General features: G+C 63.2%; 1 protein-coding gene across 3 annotated transcripts in view; it reads left to right on the top strand.

Annotated features, from left to right (window-relative positions):
- CACNA1I (calcium voltage-gated channel subunit alpha1 I) overlaps positions 1-7,666 on the top strand; it is a 96,946-nt gene extending 89,280 nt beyond the window's left edge. For 2 of the 3 annotated variants that reach the window (XM_045587468.1, XM_036457823.2), the window contains 8 exons: positions 719-797; positions 1,598-1,719; positions 2,140-2,436; positions 2,616-2,759; positions 3,102-3,224; positions 4,461-4,626; positions 6,047-6,246; positions 6,918-7,666. In XM_045587468.1, coding sequence (XP_045443424.1) covers positions 719-797; positions 1,598-1,719; positions 2,140-2,436; positions 2,616-2,759; positions 3,102-3,224; positions 4,461-4,626; positions 6,047-6,246; positions 6,918-7,523 — 1,737 coding nt within the window. In that variant the 3' untranslated portion in view covers positions 7,524-7,666. The remainder of the gene's footprint in view (positions 1-718; positions 798-1,597; positions 1,720-2,139; positions 2,437-2,615; positions 2,760-3,101; positions 3,225-4,460; positions 4,627-6,046; positions 6,247-6,917) is intronic. The other variant, XM_045587467.1, reaches the window with a different exon arrangement.
- The last annotated feature ends 7,818 nt before the right edge of the window (positions 7,667-15,484 follow it).

Below are 15,484 nucleotides of genomic sequence, written 5' to 3'. Positions count from 1 at the left end.
CACCGCTCTGCAGGATTCCCAAGCCCACTCCTCTCCGTGGCCATGTTCCTGCTCTCAGGAGCTTTCCGGAGCGGGGGGGCAGACCGTGGCAGGGACACACCAGTTACACTCACACTGTTAGACTGCACCCCAGGAAATCCAGGCAGGCTTCCTGGAGGAGGAGGTGTTGTTGCTGAGACACCCTTCTCCTCCTCTCTGTATTCGCCCAGGGGATGGCCCTAGCCCCACACACAGGTATATGGGAGTAGCCATTGTGTTCATGGACCCTGGGGCCCCGGGGGCTGGCTTTGCATCTCCAGCCCACTCTGTGTTAGTGACGTGACCCTGGGCAAGGTATTCCGCCTCTCGGCTTGTTTCTTTCTCAACCTGAAGGATGGGGGTAAAAGAGAGTTTATGGACAGGCGGGTGGATGCGGGGACTAATGAATATGAAATGCTTGGATCCGGCTGCTGACAGTGAGGCTGCCCAAGCATTTTATCATCATTGTCTGTGCCCTGCACTGGGCGCCTGCCCTCCGGGAGGTCCTGTGGGGTGGCAGCCATGGACACAGAGCCCTGACCCTCAGACTGGCCCTTTAACTGGGGCCTGCTGGCCCGCACCCCAACCCTTCCCAGGCCTTGCAGCCTCCTCTGACCCTCACCAACCCCCCACGCCCCCGCCGGCCCCCCGCGCCCGCCCCGCACCAGGGCCCAGTCCAGCCCACCTGCCGTCTCCACAGGTGGGCAACCTGGGCCTCCTCTTCATGCTGCTCTTCTTCATCTACGCCGCCCTGGGCGTGGAGCTCTTCGGGAAGCTGGGTGAGCGGGGCAGCCTGGGAGGGGGGAGGAGGGCCTTTGGGGGGAGGCCTGAGAGGCCCCTGAGACTGTCACATCAGAGTCTTTTAAAAAATACATATTTTTATTGATTTCATAGAGAAGGGAGAGGGTGAGAGAGAGAGAACCATCAGTGATGAGAGAGAGTCATGGATCGGCTGCCTCCTGCGCGTCCCACACTGGGGGTTGAGCCTGCAACCTGAGCTTGTGCCCTGAGCAGGAATCGAACCATGACCTCCTGGTTGACAGGTCAACACTCAACCCCCGAGCCACGCCAGCCGGGCACGTCAGGGTCTTGTATTGGGGAGAAGCCCCAACAGCAGGCCATGGGGGGGGGGGGATCGGAGGCCCTCCGCCATCCACACCCACCCCTTCCCGTGTGAGGAGGAGCTTTGGGGAGAGCCAGTCCGGGGCCTCCTGCACACCCCAGGCCTATGCTGCAGGTGCCCATCTGAGCCCCAAGCTGTCTGACCTTGGGGGCTGTCCCCTCCGAGCCCACTGGCCAGTGCCCATCCCGGGCCAGGGCCACACAGGGCCAGCTCCAGAAAGCAGGGCTCCCACGGGGGCCGGCCCACCCCATCCTCTCCCTCTGGCACTGATACTTGGGATGGGGGAGGAGCCAGGCTCACCCGAGCCTGAGCCCAGCCTGGGTGCCGCCTCCCTGAGCCCTGGTCTCCCCATGTGGGCAGGGCAAGGGGCACCCCCCTGCCCCAGGGCTGTAGTGGGGATTCCGAGGGGAGGCTGGCAGGCTCTGCAGCGGGCCGGCTGACCGCCTCTCCTTTCAGTCTGCAACGAGGACAACCCGTGCGAGGGCATGAGCCGGCACGCCACCTTCGAGAACTTCGGCATGGCCTTCCTCACGCTCTTCCAGGTCTCCACTGGCGACAACTGGAACGGCATCATGAAGGTACTGGGGCAGACTGGGCCATGTGCGAGAGCCAGGGTGCTGCTGGCAGTCCCGGCGGCCAGGCCTCCCGGCCCTCTGCCTGCCCAGCGCCCATCGTTCTCGGGAGGGGGTGAGGGCGAGGCCCCAAGCAGCCAGGGACCTGCCTGGGGCCCAGAAGCACAGGGAGGTGCAGGTCCGGGCTCACATGCTAGGGGACATGACTCCCCGAGGGCCAGAGGGGACCGGGGGCCCAGAGCCCGGGGCAGGGGCCACGGTCACCGCTCCACCGTATGCCGGGCCCTGGCGTTCCCTGCCCTGCCCGTCACCCCACGGAGGCCCCGGCTCTGGCCCAGGGTGGGCGGGGCGGGCTCCGGGAGACAGAGGGGAGGGCTGAGCCGCGACCCCGGTCCTCACGGCCGCCGCCCGCCCGCCCGCCCGCAGGACACGCTGCGGGACTGCACGCACGACGAGCGCAGCTGCCTGAGCAGCCTGCAGTTCGTGTCGCCGCTCTACTTCGTCAGCTTCGTGCTCACCGCCCAGTTCGTGCTCATCAACGTGGTGGTGGCCGTGCTCATGAAGCACCTGGACGACAGCAACAAGGAGGCCCAGGAGGACGCCGAGATGGACGCCGAGCTGGAGCTGGAGATGGCCCAAGGCCTGGGGCCCGGCCCGCGGCCGCCCGGCGGAGGGGGAGACCCCGAGGGCCCCCTGTGCCCGCACTGCTACTCTCCGGCCCAGGTGGGCAGGGACTCCCGTCCTTTGGGGCCCCCCTGCTCCGCTCTGAGGGACCCCGTGACGAGGGGCCGGGTCCAGGCCTCAGGTGTCACAGGCGCAGAGGGACCAGGGCAGCTGTGCCCCGCCCCCCGCAGGCTCCACCCGTGATAATCCCGCCGTCCCCACCCGCCCTGTCCGCCTAGGAGAACCTGTGGCTGGACAGCGTCTCTTTAATCATCAAGGACTCGGTGGAGGGGGAGCTGACCATCATCGACAACCTGTCGGGGTCCGTCTTCCACCACTACGCCTCCCCGGCCGGCTGCCGGGGCTGCCACGACAGGCAGGAGGTGAGAGCGCAGCTCTGCACGGACCCTGCCCTGACGCACGCTGGCCAGCCTCCAGGGCCACTTGGTCTGGGGCCAGCCAGTGGGCCAGCTTAGGAGCTCCCAGCTCCGGGCAAGTCCCCCGTCCTGGGCCCTGCCCGGGCCTGGCACTTCACTGAATGTGATGCCACTGTGTCTCCCACCCCCGCCCCCATCGCCATCCCCTTCCCCATCCCTGGGTTGGCATGCCATCCATGCTCACCAGACCTCTGCGCCTCTCTGACCACCATCCTGTGTCCCTCTGGGGGACTGGCCATGCCAGTCCCCGCCCCATGGGTGACCCGAGGCCGCCACCTCTCCGTGCAGGTGCAGCTGGCCGAGACGGAAGCCTTCTCCCTGAACTCAGACAAGTCCTTGTCCATCCTGCTGGGCGATGACCTGAGTCTCGAGGACCCCCCAGCCTGCCCGCTCCGCCCTACGGACAGCAAGGTGAGCAGCCCTGTGGGCTCCTGGGCAGCTTTTGTGCACCAGGCTCTCAGCTCTTGTTGGTCAGAGGAGGGCGGCGGGGCTCAGAGAGGTGGAGAGATTCACCTGAAGTCACACAGCAGCTAAGTTCAGCCAGGGCCCCCCGCACAGCATCCGGGGACCCTCGGCTGCCCTTAGGGACCTCAGTGTCAGGAGGGGAGCGAGCCGTGACCTGCCTGGGACATCAGAGAGGCTTCCTAAAGGTGGGGCCCTTCCCCCTGGGTTTGGAAGGTGCGGATGGCCGGCCGGGTGGACAGGGGGCGGAGAAGGCCGTACCAGGCATGGGGAGCGGTCCCGGCAGAGCACCGCGGCTGAGGCAGGAAGGCAGTGCCGTGGGCCTGGCCCAGCTCCTCCTCCACCGTCCTCCTAACCCCTCTGCCTCCGTCCTCACCATCTGCCTCCGTCCTCACCGTCTGCCTCCGTCCTAATCGTCTGCCTCCGTCCTCACCGTCTGCTCCGTCCTAACCCCTCTGCCTCCGTCCTCACCATCTGCCTCCGTCCTGACCCGTCTGCCTCCGTCTTAATGATCTGCCTCCATCCTAACCGTCTGCCTCCGTCCTGTCTGCCTCTGTCCTGACCCTCTGCCTCTGTCCTGACCGTCTGCCTCCCTCCTAACCGTCTGCCTCCATCCTAACCGTCTGCCTCCGTCCTAACCCCTCTGCCTCCGTCCTCACCGTCTGCCTCCGTCCTCACCGTCTGCCTCCGTCCTAAGGGTCTGCCTCCCTCCTAACCCCTCTGCCTCCATCCTGACCCTCTGCCTCCGTCCTCACCGTCTGCCTCCGTCCTAATCGTCTGCCTCCGTCCTAACCCCTCTGCCTCCCTCCTAACCATCTGCCTCCGTCCTAACTGTCTGCCTCTGTCCTGACCCTCTGCCTCCGTCCTGACCCGTCTGCCTCCGTCCTAACCATCTGCCTCCGTCCTAACGGTCTGCCTCCGTCCTAACCCCTCTGCCTCCCTCCTAACTCCTCTGCCTCCCTCCTAACCCGTCTGCCTCCGTCCTAACCATCTGCCTCCGTCCTAACGGTCTGCCTTCCTCCTAACCGTCTGCCTCCGTCCTGACCCGTCTGCCTCCGTCCTAACCCGTCTGCCTCCGTCCTAACCCGTCTGCCTCCGTCCTAACCCGTCTGCCTCCCTCCTGACCGTCTGCCTCCCTCCTAACCGTCTGCCTCCGTCCTGACCCTCTGCCTCCGTTCCCCGCAGGGCGAGCCGGACCCGGCCGAGCCCATCCGCGTGGGGGACCTGGGCGAGTGCTTCTTCCCCTTGTCCAACACGGCCGTCTCCGCGGGCCCGGAGAGCCTCCTGTGCGAGATGGAGGCCGTCCCCTTCGGCCCCGTCCGCTCCTGGCTGAAGCACGAGGGCGGCCAAGGTGAGGGACGGGTCGGCCCGCACCAGCTCCCTGCAGCCCTGGTCTCAGTGGCCACCTCCGAGGCAGCTGGCTGAGTTCCTCCCTCAGTCCCCCCCCCCCCTCCCCAGGCTATTCTATAGAGTCGAGAGAGAACTAGATAAATAACTGGCCATCAAAGCTAGGAACCCCAGGTCTGATACGACAACAGTAAAAGATCGAGGGTCAACTGCTACTTAGAGATGAGTTAGAAATTATACCCAGGACCCGGCCAGGTGGCTCAGTTGCTTGGAGTGTTGTCACCCCATACGCCAAAAGGTTGCGGGTTCGATCCCGGTCAGGGCACGTGCCTAGCGAGGTTGTGGGTTCGGTTCCTGGCTGAGGCCCCTGCGGGAGGCAGCACTTTTGTCAAAGGTCCTGACATGGACCCACCGGCCCTGCCCTTGGCATCCCGTGTTTGTGCTGCGGGCTCCGGGCTCAGCTGTGGGCACCGGGACAGAGCCCTGAGCTGGCCTGTCCCTCACGGGGGCCCACTGTCACCTCGAGTCCTCTCGGAGGGGGACAGGAGCCTGGGCTCCCGGCGGGGGATGAGGAGGGGGTCAGAGAGACCCGCCCAGCAGAAGAGGGGCCCCTAAGACCCCGAGCTCACCTCAGCGCTCTTCCGGGAGGCCTGGCACTGAGCGTCTCCCAGGAGCTGGGGGAGCAGTGGCTTTCCCCGAGGTCTCACCCTAAAACCAGTGGCTTCTGGGCTGGGCGTGGCGGCGTGGGTGCTGAGACCCCAGACTTCCTGAACCACAAGCCAGGGCACAGTGCCCGAGGGCCATTCTCACTTCCCTTTAGTTACCCCTTCGCCTGTCTTTCCCTTCAATAATAAGATGGCGTAGAAGTCCCTGCACCTGGGATGTGCAAGCTGCCCGGCCACCGTGGTTACATACTCCCCAGTTCATTCACACCCCCACCCCCCTCGCCCGAGAAGGCACTGGCGGAGGGGGCTGTGGGCAGAGGCCACTGCCAGCCCCGCCGCCCCGCCCGCATGCTCCCGCCCCCCCGCCTGGCCCCTCTCCAGCTCCAGGGGAGCGGCCCAGGCGGGCCCAGCAGCTTCTGTCTGCTCAGCCCGTGCAGTGCCGTGCCCACCTGCTGCTGTCCCAGAGGGTCCAGCCGGGCCTGGGGGTGGCGCTCAGAACCTCTGCTGTGCCCCTGGGACTGGGCTGCCTCTGATCTTACAACCTCCTCTCCACCCCTCAGGCAGGATCCAGGGTCCTTGTGCCGAGTCCACTGGGCCCCGTGCCTGTGCCCGTGCCTGTGCCTGTCCTCCCAGGAGGCACACGGGCAGGCTTACTGTGGGGACACTGAGGCTCAGAGAGGGAGATTGGCCCAGAGCCGCACACCCTCAGGGGCCCGCCAGCCTGAGCCGGCCCCCCAGCTCCCTCTCCTCCCTCCCCAGCGGCACCTTCCAGCCCCTTCTCCCCGGAGGCCGCCAGCCCGCTGCTGCCCATGCCCTCCGAGTTCTTCCATCCCGCCGTGTCCTCCGGCCAGAAGGGGCCGGAGAGGGGCGCTGGGGCCGGGGCCCTCCCCAAGATCGCCCTGCAGGGCTCCTGGGCGTCCCTGCGGTCACCCAGCGTCAACTGCACCCTCCTCCGGCAGGTAAGGCGGCCCCCCCAGGGCTCGCAGTGTGGTGGAGGCGGGGCTGGGTCCGGGGCTCCTCCAGGCATCGGCTCCCTCAGGAGCCGGCGAGGCGGCTCCACGGTGCATGTCCCTGCCCGGGCCCACATGGGGCTCAGTGTGTGTGCCGGGAGGGGCGGGAGGAGACGGAATGCCGTGATCAGTAGATAAAGCGTCTGTAGTCTGTTTGGTAGCGACACACACTGAGGAGGACGTTGCACAGGAGAGGGGTCTGTGGTGGGAGCAGGGGCTGGGAGTCAGGTGGGGGTCTGGGAGGGCCCTGAGGTGGGGGCACAAGGGTGCGGGGGTGGAGGGGTGGAGCACAAGGGGGGGTGTGGGGAGATGGGAGCACGGGGGTCTCTGGATGGGCTTTCCAGGCAGCACGTGAGTGGAGTGGGGGGTGGGGGGCGGGCAGGACCCTCAGGCCAGAGACTGACCGGGTCTGAGCAGGCAGGCCATGGGGCAGCCTCTGGGGCCCAGAGAGCGGGTGGGGAGAGCCACCTAGAAGCTCCAGGGGGCAGTGGCTGGGAGGGGAGCAGCAGGGGGTGCTGGGTGTGCGGGGTGGGAAGGCACTTCCTGCCTGGAGGAGCAGGTGAGGGAGGAGCAGGGTGGGGGCACACCGGCCGGTTCCCCACCCCCTGCGTCTCCCGCAGGCCACCGGGAGCGACACGTCGCTGGAGGCCAGCCGCAGCAGCTCGGCGGGCAGCCTGCAGACCACGCTGGAGGACAGCCTGACGCTGAGCGACAGCCCCCGGCGCGCCCTGGGGCCGCCCGCCCCCGCCCCGGGCCCGCGGGCCGGCCTGTCCCCCGCCTCCGGCCGCGGGAGCCTGCGGGGCCGCGGCCCGGCCGGCCGGCGCGGGCTGGGGTTGCACCAGCGCAGCCACAGCAGCGGCGGCTCCACCAGCCCGGGCTGCACGCACCACGACTCCATGGACCCCTCGGACGAGGAGGGCGCGGGGGGCCGGGGCGCGGGCGGCGGGGGCGGGGGCAGCGAGCACTCGGAGACGCTCAGCAGCCTCTCGCTCACCTCGCTCTTCTGCCCGCCGCCCGCGCCCTCGGGGCTGCCGCCCGCCAGGAGGTTCAGCAGCACCAGCAGCCTGGCCGCCGGCCCCACCGGCCGCCCCCGCGGCCCCGGGCCCCTCGGCGGCCTGGCCCGGAGCCCCTCCTGGGCCGCCGATCACGGCAAGGACCCCCGGGGCCCCGCCCGGCCCCCCGGGGAGCTGCAGCCCGCCGACGCCGCCAGCAAGAGGAAGAGATGAGGGCCGCGGGGCCCAGCCCTCCGTCTCACCGGTTACCTCAGGGGCCAGGGGCAGACAGCGGTACTGGTCCCAGCCTGGACTCCGTCCGCAGGGGGCCCCCAGTGTCCGGCCACCCGGCGCCCCGGAGCCAGTCTGGGTGGGCTGCGGCCAGGCAGGGCCCGCCCTCGGCCGGCTGGCGGTCCTCCCCGTGCAGATACCTGTATATATATATATGCACATATATAGAGAGACAGACATATATATATATATTTATTTTTTTTACCGAGAGCATATGACTTCCAGAAAGTGCTAACGTGCGGGCTGGGGCCCAGACAGAGCTTTTGGCCTGGTGCTTCGGACTCAGGCCGGACCCGCCCTGGGCCGACGGTCCTGCTGGGCACCAGCACCCCTACTCTTTGGTGTCTCCCCAGGGTTTGGAGTAGCGTGGAGAGGGCGCTCAGGCCTCTGAGGGCCCCACAGCCCGGGAGACAGGCTCAGAAAAAAAAAGCAGTGTCATTCAGGGTGCGTTTTTTTTTTTTCTTTTCTTTCAAGAAGAAATGCTGCTAAGACCCCGCCCCCGCCCCCTCCCCCGTAGTGGGGTGTCTCTGTCTTGTTGTTCCTGACTGTCTAGTTGTGTCAACAGTCTTGTAGGTACCCACCCGGAGTCCGCAGACACGTAGTAAACCAGTTAGATGTGTTTCTTTAGAAAAATCAGGGGTGACCGTTGTGTTTCCTTAGGGCTGGGGTGGGGGTGGCAAGCAACTCCCAGGCTGGCACAGGGGGCCCTGACCCGGGTGAGGCCCCTGCCCCAGCGGGCACTTCCTGGGTGAGGGTCTGCTATGGCTTTGCCCCCCGGGAAGCCGAGGGCAGGTGTGGAGGCAGCAGGAGACAGGACAGCCCCTGAGATGCTGGCAAGGTCAAGGGTGCCCCTGGCCTGTGCTGGCCGTGGCCTTTTACCCTCCCGGTGGGAGCAGGCGTGGGCACCTGCCTGGGCCCTGGGACCACCCCCTCTTCACACCTGTCACCTGGAGCCAACCCACACACACCTATTCCATTTTCCCACCTTCCCAAAGCTGCAGAGCTGGTTTCACTACAGCAACGCTTCTGGCGAGGTTTGTAGATGGGCATTTGAATGCATTTATTTCAGTACTTATTAGGAAGTCAGCAGTAACTGAGCCCTGGAATTCACAGACATATAGCTTAGGTCCAGGCTAAGCTTTTGAAAGTGAGTGGACAGACCGGCCAGTCTAAGGAAGATGGGGAAGGTGGTGGCCTTCGGGGTGGGACACGCTGCATTTCAGCAATAACCAGGCCTCTTCCTTCTGAAATCTCAGATGGTGTGGCTGGGCCCTGCCTGGGGGCCTGTCCTGTCCTAAACCCGGACCTTGAAGAACGTGGCTCAGGCCGGGCTGGCAGGTGGTGTTTAGGGGGGTAGCTGCTCGGACGGGCCCCGGGTGTCTCCCAGACTAGCTCAGGGACCCCAGTGCCGGGGGCACTGTAGCAAAGAAAGGAGGTAATGAGTGGCGTAAGCTCAGGGGCCTGCAAAGCCCTTCCCCTAGTAGTTCATGGTGGGGGTGGGGAAGGTGGCTAGGCCCACTCTGCAGGTGAGGAAACTGAGGCCTGGAGAGGCTGAGGGGCCGACTCAGAACCCCTCGGGGCCCTGGCAGCAAAGAGGCTGGGGCACCCCAGGGCCAGCACCAAAGTACCTGGAATGTGAAGAACTGGCCTGAGTTCAGAGAGGGCGGGAAGGGAAGGCAGAGCCGGCGGGGCCTCTGTCAGCGCCGTGGAGCCGGGCGGCAAGGCAGGCAGACCTGGATTGGGCCCTGCTGCGCTCTCTCCTCACCCCACTGTGTGGACGGTAGGCCGCGGTGAGGTGCGGGGCAGCAGCCTCCAGGGTGAGGGCTTAGCCGGGCCGGGCTCTCCCTCCTGGTCTTGCCCAGCCCCGGGGTGGCCCATCCCTGCAGGGGGGGGAGCCGGGCACAGATCCAAGCCGCTGCTCCAGAGCTCCCGGGCCGCCTCCCCTGCTGTGCTGACCTGTTCATTCGAGGGCAGGAGAGGGGCAGGCAGGCCTGTCTGGCTCTGGGCGCCCTCCCCACCCACACTGAGGGGGAGGGGGCAGGAGGGGAGGAGGGGCGCTCCCAGCAGTCGAGGTCAGAGGCGGCAGCACACGCATTGCTTAGCGCGCCGGAGCCTGGCGGAGGGGCAGTGGGTTAAGTCACGGCTGACTTGGCTTGGGCTCCAGGGGACCGCGTGGACACTGGTCACCCCATTTAACAGGCACGTGGCCCGGAGCAGAGCGCACACACAGGGAAGTGGCACCGGAGAGCAGAGCGTGTGCCAGGGTGGGACCTGCTGAGCCGAGAGGAGAGACAGATGCTTCGCCCCGGGAGCCGGGAGCGGGTCTGGTTCCCGGCCTGGGGGCAGCGCTGTGATTGTCCGGCCAGCACTGGCTGCAGCGGGGAGGGTTAGGCGATGGCCCCCGGGCCCTTCTTGATCCTACAGCCCCTCCGTCACAAAAGCACAAACTTACCCTCACCCCACAGGCCTGGTCCTGGGCGAGGGGGGCACGGGGTGGCGCTCCCCATGCTGTCTGTGTGCGGGGCTCTGCAGGGTGGGGGCTGGCAGGCACCTGGTGTCCGCGCAGAGGGAACCCACGACCAGCCAGGGGGGTGGCCCAGCCCCGTCTAAGCCTCTGCCCGCCGCCCGCCCTCGGGCACCCAAAGGACGCCGTGTGCACAGTGCCCGTCTGTCTGCCGTCTCCCCTTCGGGTCCTCTCCCTGGAGCCCTGCGTCCGGGGTCCCCTTTGCTGCATTGTGTAAGGGCTTGGGGTCTTAGAAGCCGCTACACATACTCTTTCTGTCTTTGTGCAATAATAGTCAGTGTTTCCGGCGGGGCCGGGGCGGGGGGGGGGGGGGGGGGGGGGAAGCTGGGGCCCAAGGGGGAGGCGAGGCCTCCTCCTCCTCCTCCTCCGGGAAGCCCTCAGCCTGGCTCCGCTGCTGTGACCACTGCGCTCCCAGTCGCTGTACAGTTTCTATGGTGTGAACGACCCTCTCCCCTAGCTGCTGAGGGCGCTGGTCCCGCTGGCCCACGGTCTGGGCACAGAGAAACCGCGCGGCAGCTGCTGCCAGCGTCGTTCTGAATAAAACCCAGAAGCCTATTTCAGAATGCCTCTGCGTCCGTGCTGCTCTCTCGGCAGGTGGGTGTTGAGCTCGTGTGTGTGTGTGTGTGTGTGTGTGTGTGTGTGTGTGTGTGTGAGGTGGGGTCCCCCATCGAGCCCAGGCTGGGGCCTGGGGGGTCTGGGACCTGGGGAAGGGCCCTGTGGCGGGGACCTCTCAGGGCCGGGGGATGGGTCAGGGTCTGCGGGGCCAGGGAGGAGGCAGGGCCCAGCTCTCACGCGCTGGTTCGGTCGCTAAGATGTTGGACTTGGGTGAGGGGTCACACGGGAATCATGGCCTCCTATATTTGGCACTGCTTCCTGAATTCGTATTATGGATATTGTCAGGACTCTCTCGGCTGCAAATGACAAAAAAAAAAAAAAAGATAAAATTAAAAAAAAAACAAAAAACCCAACTCAAAGGAGTTTAAGAATAAAAGAAAGGGGCCCTAACTGGTTTGGCTCAGTGGATAGAGCGTCAGCCTGCGGACTGAAGGGTCCCAGGTTGGATTCCGGTCAAGGGCATGTACCTTGGTTGGGGGCACATCCCCAGTAGGGAGTGTGCAGGAGGCAGCTGATCGATATTTCTAACTCTCTCTCCCTTGCTCTCTGTAAAAAATCAAAATATATTAAAAAAAAAAAGAAGAAGAATAAAAGAAAGGGGCAAAGCAAGAAAAGGAAGGGAGGGAGGAAAGAAACAAGGCCGTGACTTGGTAGCTAAGAGCCCCGAGGTGGTCTGGCTTCAGGTCCAGGTGGGTAAGGGCTCCCCTTTCCCACACTCAGGGCACAGCCTTTCCCCGCCTCTTAGCTCTGCTCCCTCCTGTGCTGGCTTCCCTCCTCTCCTGTGCCAGCGGCAGCTCCGGCTTCAGGCCTGCCCACCAGTCCCCACGAGAACGAGAGCTTTTCTCCTGACGGTCAGGCCAAGCCGGTGGCATCAGCCATGCTCTGACGGCCCGGCCTGGCCTCGGGGGCCCAGAGCTTGCAGCCCCCTCCCTGTGTCTGGGCACCCAGTTCACCCTCTCTGTCCCAGCCCCGTGTGAGTACCTCCATGGCCCCCGAGGCCTGTACCCCAGGCCCACGCTAGCCTCCCCTGCTCCCTTTCTCCCGTCCCCCTGGCGAATGTTTCATGGTCCCTTCCTCCGGGCAGCCTTCCCAGCTCCCCATGGCTTTGTCTGTCTCCTGACTGAGAGTCCTGGAGCCCCAGGGCCCTCGTCCCAGCCCAGGGCCTAGTGCAGGGCTGAGCCTCCACACGAGTCAGTGATGGGTCTTTGTTTTGGAAGCCAAAGGGGTGGATTTTCAAGATCGATGGAGCCTCTCTCCCCGCTTTATCTGCGCGAGGACACAGAGGCCCAGAGAGGGGGCACTGTGCTCGCAGGCCACACAGGAAGGAGGTGCTGGGATGACGGGTGCCCACGCCGCCCTCCCAGGGTGGGGGAGTGAGCACCCAGCTCTCCCGCTGCAGCCACTGCCCCTGAGGTGCCACCTCCTTTGTTTGGTCTCCCTCACCCATTAATAATGGGATTAAAAGCAAGTTGCTGCCAATGGGAGTGACCGACTTTAAAACACACATACACACACACACCCAGGAACATTTAAAGGAAATGAAAAACTTGAGCCACCAGCACTTTTTATTTAAACCTGAATTCATGAATTTTAACCAAATAGACACTGGCGTGTTCGGTATTAATATATGTACAATTATGCAAAACCGCTTTTATGGCTGTGACGAAAATTAGATTCTGACTCTGGGGTGGCATTCCAGGAGAGAGGCATCCTCCTGCTCCCAGCACCGTGAACGCCTGTTGCTGTTGCCATGGTGACTGAGCTATCGTGGGAATCTGTGGACCAGAGGCTGGCTGGTCCTGTGGGGAGGGGCTGGGCTCGGCTCTGACCCTGAACCTCATAGGAGATGGGCAAGCCACCAGTGGGAGCAGGCAGGGTGGGCAAAACCAGCAGGTGCCCAGTGCCCAGAGGTCACACACATTCTCTCGTGCTCCCTCCCCAGGGAGGCATCCCTTTCACTTTTTCAATAAACACTTGTTGAGCACCTACTATGTGCTAGGCCTATGGAAGGTGCTGAGGATACAGCAGCAACAGGTGCCTGAGCTCATGAACCTGTGTCTCAGAGGAGGAGACAGATAATAAACAGCAAACAGACCCGTGGGTTGGGTTCCAGGCACATCAGCGTCTGGGAGTCCCAGAAGGCAATGGGGCAGGTGATGTGGGGGGTGACTCAGGGGAGGAGGGGGGAGGTCTGTTCACAAGGTGCTCAGGGAAGACCGCACGGGGGAAGGGTCATTTGAGCTGGGGCCTAAAGGACAAGAGGGAGACAGCCATGCAAAGGCATTGCGGCCTCTCAGAGCAGAGTTGCCAGATGAAATGGAACACGCAGTTAAATGTGCATTTCAGATAAACCACAGACACATTTTTTAGGGTAAGTATGTCACGTGTCATGTTTGGGACATGCACTAAGAAGTTACCCATGATTCGTCTGGAATTCACATTTTTATTGGCTAAATCTGGCCAGCCTGGGAGGGGAGGTGACTTGCCCAGGTTGCCAACAGCACAGGCGGGCGCACACTCGGCCCATTCTCCTGGCCACCCCAACTCCTCTGACTCACTGCTCTGCTGGAAACCAGCTGCCATGACCTCCCTCCCATGGAGATGACCTCATGGCAAGGAATGGAAGGATGCCTCCTGCCCTGGGGGAGGAGGCCCTCAGGGCAACAACCATAGGGCAACGGATGCCACCAACACGAGCAGGTCTCCCTCAGCGGCCCAGCCAACACGCCGACTGCAGACTTGAGACCTCTCAAGCCAGAGGATTCAGTGAAGCCACGTCTGGCTCCCAACCCGCAGACACTGTGAAGCCCTAAGAGTCGTTGTTTTAAGCTGCCTAATTTTGGGGTGATTTGTTACGCAGCCACAGGTAACTGATACAAGTACATAAAACTGGACCGTGTTATGAAATCACATCCTGTAGGAGGTAAGATTCCACAACAGGCAAGATGAGTGAGAAGAGTGCATGATGGGAAACCGTCAGAAGAGTGCCCTGGGAACAGGGGCAGGGCTGAGCAAAAGAGGCCCGAGGGAATGTTCTGGAAGGAAGGCAGTGTCCTTTGAACTGACAGGGGCTTGTGTTTCACAGGCATAAGCATTTGTCAAAACTCAACAGCTGACTTTCAGGATTTGTGCATCTCACTATATGTAAGTTTTATATATAAAACAGTAAACACTAAATTGTTCAGGGGAAATTGGACTGATGTAAAAAAAATAAATAAATAAGGTGGGCGGAAACCGGTTTGGCTCAGTGGATAGAGCGTCTGCCTGCGGACTGAAAGGTCCCAGGTTCGATTCCAATCAAGGGCATGTACCTTGGTTGCGGGCACATCCTCAGTAGGGGGTGTGCAAGAGGCAGCTGATCGATGACTCTCTGTCATCGATGTTTCTAACTCTCTATCCCTCTCTCTTCCTCTCTGTAAAAAAATCAATAAGATATATTAAAAAAAAAAAAAAAGATGGATTGATGGTTGGATATCGGTAAAGCAAGTGTTATGAAATGCGAACGGTAGAAGTCCGCCATTACGGTCTACGGGTATTCACTACAGATTCAACGTGGCTGTGTGTTTGAAGTTTTCATAATGAAATGTTGTGAAATCGCCTATTTTGCAGATTCAGAGTGCTTAATGGGAGGAGATTAGAATTATGGCCCTGTGGTCTGATAATTGTAATCAAGGTTTATTATGTGCTTAAGCCTCTGCTGAGGCTCTCGCACACGTGTTGCCTCATTTCACCCTTAACGGCCAGCACACAAGGGAGCGGTGAGGGCTCCTCATTTACAGGTGGGGAAACTGAGGCATACGTGAGTCGATCCAGCCGTGTCATACGTCCAGAAAGCTGCAAAGCGGGGGTTTTCCCAGGGACGAGTGCTCAGAGGGGTGAGCTGTGTCGGCCTGAGGGTGTCATTCCCCTCTGTGCCTCAGTTTCCCCATCCCTGAAGCAGAGAGGCAACCTGCCCATGGGTGACGTCGGGGACCACGGCTGCCGTTCTCCAGGGCCGAGTCTGTGCAGCTCCGCTACTGTCGGAGGGAGAGGCTGTGGAGCCTTGGGGGGTCCAGTCCCCCCCAGAGCGGGTGCAGTAGGTGGGGTGACTCTGCAGCACAGAGGCCCTGTCCTTCCTTCGAGGCTGGCCTCCTCGCTTCCAGGCCTGCGGCCCAGATGCCCCGCCGGGGGCTTCTGGGAACCTCCATCCCACGCAGCCGGGCCCCCGTGGGCAGTGACTTGGCCTAGAGGGACACAACACAGCCTCTCAGGCCCCCAGGGCCTCGCCCAGGCCTTCTCTTCCCCAGGAAAAAGGCCACTTCGTTCAGGCCTCCAGCCCTGCCCCCGACAGTGTCGATGGGACACAGGCAGGGCTCCCCGGTGAGAGCACCAGGCCCGGAAACACGCACTGGAAGCCCAGTGTCTGCCCGGGAGGAGCAGGAAGAGGACGGAGGAGAGCGAGGCCCATGACTCCCACGCTGTCCCCCACCCGACACCCCGCACCCCACTTAGTCACCTTCTCTGACCACCGTGGTCTGGGTGCTCCCAGCGTCCCTCCAAGGACCAGCAGGCCCACCGTCTCAAACGGGCACACACGGGAGGAGGGAGCGGCCATGCTGGCAGACCACCCACGCACAACCAGCCCCAGCGACGTCAGGTGTTTGCGTGAGCAGCTCTCAAATGAAAAAGAGTTAAAGATGTTTCTAAAGAGAGAAGAACTGAGACCAGGGATGAGGAAACAAAGACGAGAGAGAGAGAGATGGAAAAGAAGCAAGCAGACCCCTGG

This window comes from Pipistrellus kuhlii, unplaced genomic scaffold, assembly GCF_014108245.1.
Source record: "Pipistrellus kuhlii isolate mPipKuh1 unplaced genomic scaffold, mPipKuh1.p scaffold_m20_p_3, whole genome shotgun sequence".
NCBI lineage: Eukaryota > Metazoa > Chordata > Mammalia > Chiroptera > Vespertilionidae > Pipistrellus > Pipistrellus kuhlii.
Note: the sequence above shows the minus strand (reverse complement) of the source record. Positions and strands in the feature narration are given on the sequence as shown.